General features: G+C 35.0%; 4 protein-coding genes across 4 annotated transcripts; 1 reads left to right on the top strand and 3 right to left on the bottom strand.

Moving 5' to 3' along the window:
• Positions 1-2192: 2192 nt before the first annotated feature.
• On the top strand, positions 2193-5985 carry LOC145239632 (asparagine synthetase [glutamine-hydrolyzing]-like). Its single transcript, XM_080102999.1, has 12 exons — positions 2193-2430; positions 2743-2811; positions 3029-3112; positions 3305-3458; positions 3569-3754; positions 3945-4046; positions 4210-4337; positions 4455-4581; positions 4644-4785; positions 4859-5006; positions 5207-5362; positions 5610-5985. The coding sequence occupies exons 1-12, from the start codon at positions 2251-2253 to the stop codon at positions 5823-5825; spliced, it is 1692 nt and encodes a 563-aa protein (XP_079959125.1). The 5' UTR covers positions 2193-2250; the 3' UTR covers positions 5826-5985.
• LOC145239636 (transmembrane protein 216-like) lies at positions 4207-7596 on the bottom strand. Its single transcript, XM_080103003.1, has 5 exons — positions 7364-7596; positions 7182-7285; positions 6989-7082; positions 6514-6715; positions 4207-6451 (listed from the first exon to the last, which is right to left on the bottom strand). Exons 1-5 carry the CDS (start codon positions 7368-7370, stop codon positions 6442-6444), a joined length of 417 nt encoding a protein of 138 aa, XP_079959129.1. The 5' UTR covers positions 7371-7596; the 3' UTR covers positions 4207-6441.
• Positions 7597-7709: 113 nt separating this feature from the next.
• On the bottom strand, positions 7710-9768 carry LOC145239635 (transmembrane protein 216-like). The gene is made up of 5 exons (XM_080103002.1): positions 9642-9768; positions 9027-9139; positions 8869-8962; positions 8606-8807; positions 7710-8340 (listed from the first exon to the last, which is right to left on the bottom strand). Exons 1-5 carry the CDS (start codon positions 9646-9648, stop codon positions 8325-8327), a joined length of 432 nt encoding a protein of 143 aa, XP_079959128.1. The 5' UTR covers positions 9649-9768; the 3' UTR covers positions 7710-8324.
• A 403-nt stretch (positions 9769-10171) lies between these two features.
• LOC145239634 (solute carrier family 22 member 15-like) lies at positions 10172-16319 on the bottom strand. Its single transcript, XM_080103001.1, has 12 exons — positions 15757-16319; positions 15466-15573; positions 14729-14858; positions 14109-14273; positions 13531-13660; positions 13005-13108; positions 12506-12614; positions 12293-12433; positions 11685-11767; positions 11391-11572; positions 11095-11307; positions 10172-10882 (listed from the first exon to the last, which is right to left on the bottom strand). The coding sequence occupies exons 1-12, from the start codon at positions 15841-15843 to the stop codon at positions 10826-10828; spliced, it is 1509 nt and encodes a 502-aa protein (XP_079959127.1). The 5' UTR covers positions 15844-16319; the 3' UTR covers positions 10172-10825.
• Between the last annotated feature and the right edge of the window lie 51 nt (positions 16320-16370).

Raw genomic sequence — 16370 nt, 5'->3', positions numbered from 1 at the left:
TACTTGTCTCACAACTTATATTTAGATTAAAAGTCCTCTATGCTTATGAACTTGTAGTCTAAAGCCAGTAAAAGAAACATAATAACCAAGCTCAATCACGTAGATTTTGCACATATATCAATTTTAAAGTTTTTACTTTAAATATACTTCTTTGATTTTATCGTTGGGCAGTGTTTTAACGATTAAAAGACCGCGCAGTCAGTTAAACAATAACACACGTGTTCCAGGATACGTCAATCCCAGATAAAAAAAATATATCGGATTTCAATTGTTCTATTGTGAGTCAGACACGAAAAAATAGAAATTTACGACCCCTGAAAACACTAAGGAGAAACGCACACTGCGCACGTAAAAATGATATCATGACGTCAATGTTTTGATGCGTTAATCGACGGAATTTTCGCCGCAGGTCTGTGCTGTTTCCCTCGTTTCAAAGCTAAAGTTGCAGTTATTTACTACAGTAAAATTAATGCGTAGGTAAATATTATGTCACCATTAAGGAGCGGTTCCTGTAACTTGCGTTTACTATTTCTAGATAATTTGACTACTTGGTGATTTAACGTTTTATCCTTCATTTAAAACGAGGACTACTGACAGAACATCCACATGGCACAAAAACACACAAGGGCCTTTGGATCGCAAGTCTTGGTTTGCTAGTTAGCACAAAACACTTGTACCATGAGTGTTCTGAGAAGTAAAGTAGAGAAAGGTAAAAGTCTAACAAGCGTGGTTAACAATGTCTACCTTTTTTCTTGTCGCGGTCAAGACAAATGCGTGTTGGGCGCGTGGCTTTTACGTCGTTGAGTGTATTAGGTTTTAGTCAACGCAATTCTACTGTATATAATCAATGCCTAAATGTACATAATTACTTAAAATCGTAATCCATCCATGTAAGTATATGTTTGTGTCAAAATTCGAACCCACTTGGAAAGTTTTCTGCCGGTGCCCATGCTTGTCTTTAGTCAATAAAACCGATTTTGAAAAACTACATTGAACCACTTACGGGTGTTTGGAATATGTTGTGTCAAAACTGTGGGCACAAATCGTATTAAAGTCCAGATCAACAACAGTTTACAGATGATCGTTACATGATTACTATTTCTGTACACCTAAACTGCTGTCGCAGCGAAATAAAAACATGTTGATCGGATCAAAGTCGACTTAAATCAATCGCTATTCGTTTTATTTACAACAAGCAGGTCTGTTAAAAAAACTAAATAATACTGTATCGCATTACGCTGCGTATATAATATAACCATGTTTTATGTTTCTATTTGCTTCAACCCACAGTCTACGTCGGACACATTCCCAGTGTTCTTTTATCCGGCGTCACGTCTACAGTTTTCACACGGCGCTTGGTTGTCTGTGACGTGGTGGCCCGGCGGCGTCGCTGACGCAATAGAGAATAAGCGCCCAGAGGCTTATATGTAAAAAACATTAACTCAATGGGTTCACTAGTACAACGTGTTACATCTCATGGTTTATGATGATTAAAACAATATAAGTTTATTCAGTTATGTTTTAGTTTGATAACAGTATAGAGTTAGAATGTGAGTGCGTACTGTATCAGTTAATGCTATAGGAGTACATAGGTTTGTAGATTCCTATGTACAGTCTTTGTTTGCTCGTGGAAATTACAATTAAAACAGGTTATCTAACTGTCATTGTCCTTTAAACCGTATGCAACTAAACGTCAACCATTTATAAGCTGAAGTAAAAAGCACAAATGATATAATGTGTAGGCTTTTGAGAGTTTACAACATGCTAACGGCTAACGGTATTATGCTGGTATTGTATCCGTTTGGGCGTGTATTGTTTTGAATATGACGTGTAGATGTAAATAAACTGAAAACTACGTCGCAAATGTAGAACTGTAACAGCAAAGAGGAAGTACAATCATAATTATGTTCATGTTACTTGACTTGAAGTGACCTAACTGACTAACTTTGTAATAAACTTAAGGAGAGAATGATAAAACAAACAAAGAGATAGAATTGAAAATGCAAGTTACAGACCAGTAAACAACATAAAAATACGAAATAAGCTAGTCCTGCAAGTTATGTCATTATCCTGATGAAGGCGTCTTGTATAGGACGTCGAAACGTCGATTGTTTACAATAAAACTGCTGGATGAGCAATACTTAGTCAACATAAAAATACATTTGACTTATTCAGATGAAAATTTTACTATTTTTTTAGTACAGTTTTCACTAAAGATTTTTTTCGTTTAGTATAGTACATTTTACAACCATGTGTGGAATTTGGGGTATATTCGGTTTTGACCCCAGTGAAGTTGACCTTTTCACAAGTGGATTCAAAATCGCTCACCGAGGACCGGATAACTTCCAGCTACAAAATGTCAGCTCGATGAAAACGTGCACCGTGGCATTTTACCGACTTGCTATAGTAGGTGGTGTCAACGGCATGCAGGTATTACTTATGTAATTATTACAAGTACAATCCGCTGATTACAACAATTTGTGGGTTAAAGGTTAATCACCAAATTAGCACGTAAATTCCAACAGAAAGCCGCACCTTAAAACTGTGATTTTTTAATAACCAATAATACAATTAGAGCGCATGATTTCTATCTTGAGATTTTCCCTGCAGGTGGTATTTTTGCGCCAACTTGCAAATCTGTTGTAAGATTTATTTTTTGTGGTGGTTGGTACTGTTTTAAGCACTATAGTCAAGTTTTCTACAGCTTGGAGCAATTATCCAGTAACATGTATATCTTTGCAGCCAATGAGAATACAGGCCTACCCCCATCTTACATTGCTATGCAACGGAGAAATCTACAACTACAAACGAGTAAGTTTTATATTTACAGTAAAAAATTGAAAAATGCGCTTTGTCTCTTGTTTCATTATCTGGTAAGAATTATTTTCTCTGCTTTATAGCGACCCAAAGCCCTGATTTTTATTTTTAAAGTGGTCGTTGCACTAAAAAGCTTTACTTTGAAGTTTAATTTCACAGTAATTTGATGAGGTGTGATTTGTGCTTAATCTATATGTTGTAATGTTTGCAGTTGACAGAGGAATTTGGTTTTGATTACGAGACGGAATCGGATTGCGAAATAATTCTTCATCTCTACAACAAGTTTGGTATTGAAGTAAGATGCTAACATCTTCATATTTTCATACACTCATACAAACGGGTTAACCAATAACTTAAAAAAGAACAGTTCCAGTTTTTTTCACTCTGTGCCAATCTTTGCACAGCTATTTGCGACTTGGTGATGGTTTGGGTGCAATTGGGTTTTCGTTCAGGAAGCAAATACATTAACCTCATTTTTGCTTTGTAGAAAACGTGCGCCTTGTTGGATGGAGTTTTTGCAATCATTATTGTCGACAGCAGGAGGCGTAAAGTTATACTTGCACGTGACACGTATGGCGTCAGACCAATGTTCTATTTTGCTACAACGACTGGACAAATTGGTGCTTGCTCTGAAGCCAAGGGTATGCCTTTTTTAGTTTTGACTTTATTTGCGACGTTAAATCCTTAGATGTTCGTTGCTTTCATTCCACACTCTCACATTGTTAAATATATATTATATGTATATATTTAGGGCTGATTGACATAACGAAGGGTCAAAATGGCGTGCAACAATTTTTCGAGCCATTCCCCCCTGCTCATTACAACGTCTATGACGTATCAAAAGATGGAAAATTGAGCTTGGAGACAAAGAAACAGTTTCATTCCTTTGTTGACGACCCACTGCACTGGAAGTATCAGAGAATACAACTTGAAAAAGGTTGGTTCAATTAAGATGTTTTCAAAGCAAAAATAGCTTAGCTTTATGGTTCCTACCAAAATAGTATAACATAATTGGCGACTGCATCAAACACGACCAGAGCAAAAGATTGCAACCATCCTAATGGTTAATTTGTAGAAGCTTATATGAAATACAAGCCATCTTTTACTGATTTTTGTTGTTATTTCAGGTTTCGATTGCGAAACAGTGAAGAAAAATATTCGGACATTATTTTGCAGCGCCGTCAAAAAACGTCTGATGTCTTCGAGAAAACTTGGAAGTCTTTTATCAGGTAATGCTTGCATTATTGTAGACCCCTTGGCATCTTATGAAAAATTTACACCATTGTTTTCTTTAACACACGAACTTCGTAAAAGCGTTACAGTGCCACATTTTTTAAAAGGACGCTCAGAAGAACTTGGTTGACAATTTCTTCACGTATTTTTTATCACCAGGTGGTTTGGATTCGTCATTGGTCGCTGCTATCGCTGCAGGAGAAATTAAAAAGGAAAATTCCTCACTAAAACTTCCTACGTTTTCTATCGGAATGGGACAAAGCCCTGATGTTATTGCCGCAAGAAAGGTAAAACGTCAATGCATATATACCACGGCCCCACATATTAACAAAAAAAAATCAAACCCAAATAGTGGCTTTGTGGTGTTTCTTACAGCTATTTTTACACAATATTTATGCACTTAGGTGGCTGCTCACATAGGAAGCGAACACCACGAAGTAACCATCACAGAAGATGAGGGTCTACAAGCTGTTGATGACGTCATCTATGCGCTGGAGAGCTATGACGTCACGACCGTGAGAGCGTCGACGCGTAAGAAACTTGACTGTCAACGAACATGACAAAAAATAATACCGTGGTGATTTTTCCTGCAGCAATGTATTTACTGGCAAAGTACATCAGCAACGAGACCGACACGATTGTAATTATGTCAGGAGAGGGCGCCGACGAGCTTGCACAAGGCTACATTTATTTCCATAAACAACCGTCGCCGGAAGAGGGCGACAAAGAGAGCAAGTAAGAGTGATATTTTCATGGTTTTATTTTAAAACAGAAATAGTTGTAACCCACGATTTTCTCGTATTTAAAGACGTTTATTGACGGACTTGTACATGTACGACGTTTTGCGAACGGACCGAAGTACAGCATCACATGGTTTGGAAGTTCGAGCTCCATTTCTTGATCACGCATTTACTTCGTATTTCTTATCACTACCGGCAGATATGAGAATGCCCAAGGTAAAGGTGTATGAAAAACACTTCCTATTCAATAACATCGTGTACAATGCATATTGGTTACACTATATGCGGGTGCATCGTTTGTTGAAAATTGTCCGCAATTATAAATGTGGAGCGTAATATATGTTCGTATATATCTTAAAAACTCGAGGACGAATGACTTACTGTTTTTCATGAAATTAAATCAATGAAACTGTTAGGATGGAATGGAAAAACACTTGGTACGTTCGGCCTTCGATGGAACTGGTTTACTTCCCAATGAAATCTTATGGAGAAGCAAAGAAGCGTTTAGTGACGGTGTGTCTTCAAGAAAGAAATCGTGGTACGAAATCCTTCAGGACCACATCGAAGATAAGGTTAGAAATGCGTGAAATAGTATTTAGGTATGCAGACTATGACAAGTGGACAACTTAAAGCAAACCTAAAAAGTAGATGATCAATAAACGCCTTTTTTCTGATTTTTTTCACTGTCTCTGCCAGTATAAGATATCAAAGGTCGTTATCAGTCAAAATGACTGGAGCAGGGACGTAGCAACGATTTAAAAAAGAAGTATGTCACAAAAAAGTGCACAAAACCTTTAATAAAATCAATGATTTTACAAGGTGACTGATGAACAAATGGAGAACGCTGCCCAAACCTTTCCACACAACACACCACGAAGCAAGGAAGCATATTATTACAGATCCGTATTTGAGAACAGATTTGGATCAAAGCTTGCAAAGCTTATTCCTTATCAATGGATGCCAAAGTGGATTGAATGTGATGACCCGAGCGCTAGGGTTTTGTCACATTACAAGAATGATGAAGAAGCAAAATAATAGCAGACTTTTAACAGTCGTGTCCAGAATGATTATGGTGTTTGTAAATTAACTTATATGTGTCACACTCTTTTGTAAGGTTGTGTGTGGTCCTTGGTGTAGCAAAATTATTTTACCCACAAAATTTTCGTCTTCCAAATACAACTTTAAAACTGCTTAAGTTAAAGCCAGACAGCATTTGAAGTCAGTGAAATACAAATAGTTAAATAGTTCGTTATGTTGTACAAAAAAAACACCAAGATTTAATTGCAAACACCCTGTCCATCACATCAACCATACATACCATTTAGAGCAGCAATTGCACACTCTTCTCTGAACACAAACCATTTAAGGGCTCTGTCCTGTGCCATGTATCAATTTCTTGGAAAGGTAAATTGTGAAAGAGAGTGACACAGGTAAAAAGGGCCCTTTAAAGGGTTACATGGAATACCAGATATGGTAGGGAGAGACTACGGGTAGTATAGCTTTTATATGCAAGCTGAAAACCACCCGTATACAGCCATTGTCTTGTAGAACCAATACACCAGATATTAGGAAAATATTGTAGTTTTATTCTATGCACAGTGAAAGTATATACAAAAGTAAGTAAAAAATGTCACTTAAAGTCATCATGATTTCAGTAGGATCTGTAATGAAATAAAAATGATACTTTACTTGAGCTTAAAATAATAATGTATACCTCACTCACCTTGTAAAAGAACTAAGAGCAACTAATGAAAAGATAATTTGAAAACCATGTATGCCAAGAAGGATTCCACAAATGATCTCATCAATAGGCATTACATAGGTTTGCCAGAAAATATAGTACAAAACACCAACCATGGCAATAACAAGTGTAATCAAAGAAAATATGAGAGTTCCTGGTTGTTCAGACAAATTTCCATTTCCCCCTAAAAAGATGATATTTTTTTAATACAGTATCCTTTGGCACATGCACAGTATGAACATAACTTTAGAAAAATAATAATAATTTAATCGACATGCAGAAACAGTTCGATATTGATGTGCTAAATAATGTCATTTATAGGCAGAACTAGCCAAATTACTTGTCTGCTTTCAAAACAACAAAATATGGGCAAAAAAAATCGAAATACAATGTACCTTATGTCTAGCTTTTTGGGGCATTCGATTTTTTTAAAACAAGGGTTTCAACTGAAGCTTACCAAGAAAAATCCAAAGTATTTCCAATGCACCAAGAATTAGCAATAAAATGACATCTAAGGCCAGCATGCTGTCGCTGTATGGCAAAATTTCATTCTACAACAAAATAGTTTTATAAAGTACAATTCCCAATTAAAATGTTGTAGTTTCACAAAATAGTCAGTGATTAAGTACAACAAAAAGTGCAAAGCATACCTTGTAAACGAGCAAAGCCACTTCTCCAAGAAAAAACAAGGCAAAATAGTAAGCATTTGCACTTAATAGTATTTGTAGAGGCAAAGACGATCGAGGCGGTTTACCTAAATGTCAGAATATTAATAAAAAAAAATTCGAAAGTAGATTCAAAGATACAAAATAAGAAGCAAAGGTCAACGTACCTTGCATGATTCATAGGAACAAAAAGAAAACAAATATAGAATACGGTACTAGAAATGCAAACGGTACAAAAATTTCAACTGCTTGGGTTGGTCACGCATGACTAAAGGTCTTTTCGCTACAGCAAAAACTTTTCTACATATTTTGGGACATCCGCATTTATTAAGTGGTAAACAATATCGGAGAACCGCTTTGTTTTTGCCATTTTACGTTTTTAATGGCAAGGTTTGCGGAAAACGGAAACACAACGTTGTTAGACGGCTAGCGTTAACTGCCACTATTTTGTGGCTAACTGGAGACTACTTCTCGTTACGACCCAGTGTTTTTGTTAATACATGTACCAAGCAATTCAACGTAAAGCGGTTGCTTACTTTATCACAGATACAACACGTTACTAGGAGACACAATATTCCAGATGTAGGTTGTAAAGATAATTGTCGATATAGTCCATCATTGTAACACATTTGCACACAAAAAAACAGTGTTTAAACTGCACCCACACTGGTTATTTTACTGAAACTGTGGACGGTTTGGATATGTATCGGAGTTTGGCACTCATGGATCAGACTTTGGACAACTTTTATAAATTCTGCTTTCAAAAAAGGTTATGGGATCGAATCATGTCTTTGCCACTTGTTTTTTCCTGAGCAAGGAATTACTCCAGTCAGGTGAAACGGCATGTTGAACTCTCCATCAGGTAAGAGAAAAGTCACCAACACAACCAGCGAAAAATAAAATGGCACAAAGGACCAGCAAGTTGCAGCAACATAACGGCAAAATCATTCTGAGCACAACGCACTAACCAAATAAGGGTAAATATAAAAAGTGCCTCTTTACAAAAGTATTGTACATTTTATTACAAAATATATGTTATATAAAATAATCAGGCACAGTGTTTTCAACTTGTCGATCATCATCGTGAGCAAGAGCATGTAAGGTATTGTCAAAATTACTTGGTATCCATCACACTTCTGAGGAACTGTAAGAGCAAAACAATATTTCAATGCATTTAGCTTTGATAGTCTTGGTTAATATTGTGCACACAAAATAAATGGTATAATTAAAACATTGCTCATGAACTTTTGTGTTTTAAGATTATTACAATTTGTTGGTTGTACTTTAGTAATAAACCAGGAGTTGGAAAAATAAAATAAAAAAACTCAAATTTTTGAGTCTATGCTATTCCAATTTGTACCCCAACTTTATGTCAAATTTAATATGTGTAACTTTCATTGTTTACTCACCTAATAAAGGATATTGTGGCAATTAGTGAAAAAACAAATTGTAGAAGATGGAGAAACAACAGGATTCCACATAAAACCAAGTCAATTCTCAGCACAAAGGTCTGCCATAATAAAAAATACACCACCAATGCTGCAGACACCGCCAAAAGAAAAACAGAAAACAATGAAGTCAATGTTCGTTCAGTCAGATTTCCTTTAGAACCTGAACCAAATGTTTGATTAGAAAGTCTAAAAGCAAATCACTTTTACTTATATGAGGGTACCAACAAACAGGCGCAACATTTCCAGAAATGTCAAAACAAAAAGCAGTCCCAAGTCTATTCCAAGAGTTTGTGAGGGGTAATACAACATTTCCGCCTGTAAAACATGTAAAAAAAAACATTTAGGAGGTTTCAGAGAAAACATGATTTCATTTACGTACCTTATAAACAAACAAAAGTATTTCTGCCACAAAAAATAGACCAAAGTAATAGGAGTTTAATTCATAGAAGATTTGTAGTGGTAGTGACGACAGAACTGGTTTGCTTGAATAGCCTGTAAATAAAGCAGTACAAGACATAACAGTGGTACCAAATAGCACATGTGACCGCATGGTATACCACATGTTATCACATGACAGGAAGTTGTAAAGGACTTGAATATGCTTTTATGAAAATATAATTTTGCGGACTTTTGGAAACGCTAACGGTTAGAGCTATTCGGGTTGGGTGAGGGTTTGTAAATAAAATTACACTGGAATCCGGTTTATTTTACCCTCATTGGGCTTGTATTTCCACATTTCACATACAATGCAGTATTTTAAGCAGAATAACATGCGGTCACATACGGTATTTAGTACCACCCCAAGACATAACATTCTAAAAAGTCAGGTAATAAAGCCTATTCGTTTATAGTTGTAAAAAAACTTAAATTGGCAGCCAAGAATTTTCGAAATAAAGTCTATTTATTTGACATTATACTATTAATTTGTTAAAAGCTGTGAGAACAGAATGTTTTATTGCTGTTTGTGTCACTCTTTATTCGTGACCTCACTCACCTCTCATTTTCACGTAGCTGCATGCACGAGTACAAAAAACTCAAGAAATATGTCGCTATGAAGAAAAATCTTTGTTAGTAAACAATTTTGAAAAGAAGTTGTTTCTCGCAAACGATTTCACAGTGGTTGAAGAATTATTCACACGGATTTAAGTTATATCCATAGAAATACCGTATGCGAGGTTTGTCATCACAGAATACAAAACATATGTTTAAGTATTCTATTGACAAATTAATACATTATTATTTTACCGATTTACAATAATACTATTATTGAATCAACTGCATATAACGATTTTTTGATTTATATTAAACAATGTCAGACAAAAAATATAAAAACAGGAAATGTAGTAACACAAAGCACATTAATGAAATCATCTACATGTTAAACTTCACCACCTTTAAATTTTGTTGCGTCTTTTTCGTTGTAAACAACAAAAACAAGCAGTCGATGCTGTGTATGGTCTGCCAAAATAGGTTTGAACCGACCCCGTTACCTCTGGTTCAGCTGAGTTGATGTATAGACTTCAGTGCATCAAATGTTATGTTTATTACTTGCTTCACATTTACAAAGGGCAAAGAAACAATTTAAAAATTTAGAGCTGTGCAAGCGTACAATAAAGCAACAAATTTTGTATGCGTAAGCTGAAAAAATATTATATAGGCAATAGCAAAATTTTTGTAACAACAAACAAGTACAGGTGGCACTGGCAGTAACGGTGCAAAAATACAACACTAAACTTCATGATTTGATTTTGATACAATGCTTACAAACTAATGCACACTGGGTAAAGTGTTCAGGGACAAAATTGCATTATACGTATATCTATGACATAAACACAAGCAAAATTGACAACGTACCAAATAACACCTTAAAAACTAACAAAATACTAACCAACATAATACCATAGGTACAACAGAGTTGATGTACCTACAGTGCATTGCACAATTGCATAAAAACACAATTTTGTCGATACAGTATTTTTTACTCAGTGAAATAGTGCAAAAACTTAAAATACAAAAATGGATATCTTCTACTATTGATTTGGTTGTGTGGGCCAATTTTTTTGTGAAAATAAGAAAAGTTGGTGCATCGGAATCAAGTGTTGGAAATCATTTGTGTACACAACAAACTTATGCAAAAAATGTCATGGAGTTGAAAAAAACACTGCAAATCATAAGTAATCACATAATCTCTGTTTCTTCATCCCCATCACTTTCAGATGGGACAAGAAGTTTTACCTGATAAGCATAAAATAAGCTGTTAACCAAGCCAACATATAAACATGGTTTACGTAAAAAGCAGAAATCTAAACACATTGAATTTCTGGTAAAATCTCCAACACCTAATTTTACTCTATGTAAAAAGTATTTCCTATTTATAAATTTATTTGCAATAAATGATCAGAGGAACAACTCAAGTTTATTTAAACCACCATTCATACAGCACTCACTTGATCATTTCCATTCGAAACACGATTCCCTAGAAGTGTTTTTACTGGGGTATCAACACCACCTAACTTTCTTGAGTTTAATTGCTTCAGCACATCTTCAAATGTGTCTGGTGGTTTTTGACCCAGAGTTTCAGGCAAAAAAATAGATAGCATACCAGCAGAGACTCCAGCAAAACCAAACAGAGAGTATGCGAGATAAGAGTTAAAAGAAATCTGGACATTTCAAACAAATGCCAACATGTTAAAAAAGTGTGTGGATTTCAAAAGTTATATAATATGCTGTTAAAAGATTTTACCAAGGATTTTGAAAAGGATGCTAGAATTCCTCCAACTCTTGATGACATTGATGCGGAACCCATGGCCACATTTCGAACCACTGTGGGAAACAGCTCAGGTGTGTATATGTACACTGTAGAGAAACTGGCTGCGATCATCATCTTACCCAATAGACCACAAGCAAATTTGCCACTGGATTTCTCTAAAAAAAAGTCAACGACATAAGAAAGTGCTTCCAAGCTGGTATGCTAAATCCTTTCTTGACGGCAGCATAATACTGACTATTAAATCAAGTGTAAATGTGTACCAATTACCTTCACTTCTAAAAGCCATTATTGCAAGTGCAAAGAAACCACTAAGAGTGAAACAAATAACCAACAAGCGTCTTCTACCACACCTGAAAATAAAGAATAAAACTTCAAACAAAAAAGCAAAAACAAACATGGTGGGCTATATGCAATATCACCCTTAACAGCAAAAATATGGATAAGTGGAAGGTTAGATAGAAAGTTAAATACAAAATTGTGTTGTACTATTCAGGCATACAAGTACCACCATCAATGCAAGCCAGAAAGACTCCTGTTGCAACTTTTGCATCAACTATTTAAATAAACTAAACACAGCATCAGCAATAAAATCTGAGATAACATAGAACCTACAGATGTCTTTACATGTACACACATTAAAACATGAATTCACAGCGTCAACACATATCATTACTACAGTAAGCCTCAGTTAATCCGGATCCATTTGGTCCAAAAAAATTGTCCAGATTAGGCAAAGATCCAGAGTATCTAATATCGATCAGTTAATACCTTACCACATTACAAAACAATGTACCTTTAAGTTTTGTTCAAATTAGGTGAAAATCTGGATTAACCGAATCCGGTTTAACCAAGGTTTACTGTACTTTAATGCTTACCAAGTTCTGTTAATAGTGATAAGGCAAAACAGCAGTGCAGGGAATTCAGCTAGTCCTTGCAGACCCTCACTGAGGTAAAGATTTTCGCTGATGTCGCTTGCAGCCAAAGCAAGTGCATAATAAATAAAACTGTTGACAAACCTGTAAAATAGAAAAGAAAGTCCATAAGGATAACAATACCCCTGGGTAATGATTATGGTATCACACACTTACCATAAATATGCCATTATTAAAGCTCGCTTTCTTGTTTCACTATTCCCTAAAAGATCAATCAGGGTGTAATGTTGATTTACCTTATCAACCTTTTTACGGAGGCTTACAACTGCAAAAAATCACAATTTTTTTATGTTAGTTTTAAAGCTATACATGTACCATATCACAGTAAAAACAAAAATCTGCAGTAGATGTACAAGCATAGTTGATCAAATAGAATAGGAATCCAAATCATAAAATAAAGTTTTTACCACTTTTATCATTTTTTTTAAAAGATTCTGCTGATTTAAACAAAGAGTTTAACAAAATGGCATTGTTTTAAGTGTATTTTCCACCCAACGCAAAGAATAAAGCAAATTTAAACTCATGATGTTATTTATGGACTACTGCAAATACAGTATGCGAAAACAATTGTTTTTATCCTTTAAGTTTAAAAAAAAGTGTACAGGTCTGATACCACAACCCTCAAAAATGCAATATGGCCTTGAAGTTGCTTTACCTGGGTCCTTGAGACCATTGCGCTTTGCAACTTTAACCAACAGCATTTCAGTTTCAACCAATCTGCCCTTTGAATACAACCATCGTGGAGACTCACACAATGTCCTGCAGTCAAATTTATATTTTTCATGTAAAATTTATGAAAACAAAAAATCTAAATGGTTGTTTATGTTTGTGTTTCTTATAAACAAAGTATGATTTCTGCAATAAATTTTCAGACAAACTACCAGCCCTGATATTTTTTCCTGATTTGCAAAAGTTAGTGGCTTATCACACTATCTCGTGGGATAAGAAAATAAAAAATAAAACAAAATTGTTAAAACACACAACTGTAAAGAACAAGGTAGTCATGCTATAAAACCACTACAAACAGGTGATTTTAAAGAATAGTTTTCACAATTTTTGTTGTTGTTTAAGTATTTTCTTATCAATGCTTCATCATGTAACTTTAAACTAAAGTATGTATATTTAAAAACATTTAAAATGTATTTTTATGTTTGGAACTAAATTTCATTAGATGTACTAACCATATACAAAGCGTTGGAATAATCTGAAGGTAGGCAATAGTCTTTGTGAGTAGACGCCATGGAGTAATGTAAAATGCTGTTACAGAGGTCAACACAATTCCCACTGCAAATGTAGCACTTACCACCAGGCCTAGTAAAAACATTCATACTCTATTACTTATATAAAAAGGTTTATTTGGTGTAAAATCATAGTACGCCAGGCCTATCAAAGGCGTTGTACCGAATCATTGTACGTTGTACTGATTTGACTTTCGGCGGTTTCTCCAGTGAGCCTGTGTAGTTCAGTTGGTAGAACATGAGTGTGGGAAAGACTCCTGTTGTGGGTTCGAATACCATCACAATCTAGATTTTTCCAGCATGTGCCTTGCCATATGGGAATGCTTGGGAGACCAGCTGATTCGGTATAATGCCTTTAATAAGCCTGGCATACTATGATTTATCGATATGTATGCTGTGATTGCTGGTCTGCATAGCCATAGACACTTCAGGGCTGATCCCAATATGAATATGTTTCATCTTTGGTGTAAAACCAACACATTTTTATGGTAAATTTAGGTGTAAAAGTCTAACATAGATACCTGTGTAAGCCCACCATTTGCGACCAATCATTTCTTGTGTATAAATAAACTGCACCAAACTTGCACCACCTGAAAGAAAGCCAACACCAAATCTAGTAGCTGCAAAAGTTTGCCAATTGAAGCTATACCCAGACATCAAACTCACAGGCATCAGCAAATGAAAACCTGAATCAAAAAATGTTATTAATGATAGTTCCAACAATGATCAATATAACTGCACAAGGGAGTATGCAAGCTCCAGTCCGTAAAAAGATATGTTGATTTAAAACAAATGTTTTTACCCAATTTAAAAAACAAAAGAATGCACAGCCAGTTATAAAAGCTCGGATAGTTAGTTGTAATTTTGATGAGAAAGAGATAATCTTATTAGATCACATACATTTGTTTTAGGATGGCAAAATGATCAAAATGTGCACAAACAAATATCAAAACATTAACAAAAAATGTTTACAATTAGGATTTCCACCTTTGTCCAAACAATTATAAATATTTGTTAAACTAACACATGCACTGCCAAATAACCACAATTTTTTAACTCAATGAGATACCCTTTACTATGTTACAACTAAATAAAAAGTAAACATCGCAGACAATTTTACACACAAAGTAATTTCACTCACCAGCAAGCATAATAACTCGTCGACCAAACCTATCTGACAGCTGACCAAAAACAATAACTCCAAAGAGATAACCAACAAAAAACATTGATTGTATTATGTCCTCAATCCATCCTTTGTCCAACAAATTCCACTGATAAGAGCACAATGATTTATTAACAACTGGTGATGTATTTTATAAGATTTTAATTTAGAATTTTATTTTGTAATGAGTTTTTAATGGTTTGCTATTTTAAGCTCATCTAAGACTACATTAAGTGTTGGAACAAGTGCAGAAAATATATATATTTATTTTCATTGTACATTGGCCTATGTAGTTGATAAAATTACAAGACAATTCGGATAAATCAGCTTTAATTTGGAAACCTTGTTTTGATAAAAATAGGCTACAATTTGGAATTCAATCTGCAATAAAACGGTCTATTAGCTGAATTGCAAAAAGAAATTCATTTATGCACGATGATAAAATGGGATCTTACGAAACAATCAGTGAATAGTAAGTATGTGTTTACTTGGTTTGTCTTAGAAAATTTGTTATCAACCTTTGTTCTCTTGATTATTTTAGTCATAATTTGCAGCTAAATTTTACAGGTAGAGTTTTTAACATGCTATTTCACACATCCAAAAACTTGCTTAAAATCAACCCCAGAAATGTTAAATGTTAAGAACCCTAGTCCTGAATCAGGTTATTGCTATTTTAAAGTGTCATGAAGCTCATTGTAAAGTTTCAATGGTTTTACCTCAACACCGATAAAACTTCTGCTATCAACTCGAGGATTTGTAGAATTGACCTCACATGGCTTTGCACCAACAAAAACGGTTAAGAATGTTTGAGGACATATTATTATCTGCAAAATTAAATTGTATCTTTAATCAAGAAGAAAAATGGTTTATATCATATAATAAATTTAATCCACAAAACATTCTGTAAAAAAAAAGAACACAATTTAAAAGCATTTTAGAATTTTTGGCACCAAGTAGTTAAAAAAATGTACATATAAATGCAGTTACACTTAGTAGTTAGTACTTACGATATTTGTAAGGTAAACAAAAAACACCCATAGTTGGTATCTTCCGAATGTGCCAACGACCTTTGTATAGCAGTCGTCAATATCCATTGAAGGCCACACACGGGCGGCAAATTGTTTCTGTTTGTTTGTTTGTTTTACTCGCTACACGTGCACAGAACAAACAATCACAACAAGCAATTGGGTAGAGGGATTGAATCAGCTGTGTTTACTCACGCGTGACCGAAAACCCTTTACACCAGCGGTTCTCAAAACTTTTTCATTGTCGGGACCAAATGGTAGCTTTTTAAGTGCGTAAGAAGCCGCAAAAAAGCCAACACTTAAAAAATCACTACCGATCATCACTTCAAAAGCTACACTCGCAAAATAAGTTGTTGGGAGCCGCATGCGGCCCTGAGAGGCACGTTTGAGAATCACTGCTTCACAGTTACACCATTGGCCATTTCGAAGTCATTACTTTCTCCAAAGTAAACTCAACTTTCCTCCAAAGTAGCCTAATATTGAAGTGTTTGGAATAAAACGTTTTTTACACGTCTGTAACCTGTACTGCTTGAAGTTCTGTACAGTGTTTATGTACTACCTCGATTATACAGCAAATAGGCTACACTTCAGCAGCT

Source organism: Phallusia mammillata, chromosome 7 (genome assembly GCF_965637545.1).
Source record: "Phallusia mammillata chromosome 7, kaPhaMamm4.hap1.1, whole genome shotgun sequence".
In the NCBI taxonomy this organism is placed as follows: Eukaryota; Metazoa; Chordata; class Ascidiacea; order Phlebobranchia; family Ascidiidae; genus Phallusia; species Phallusia mammillata.
This window is presented reverse-complemented; position numbering and strand designations above follow the sequence as displayed.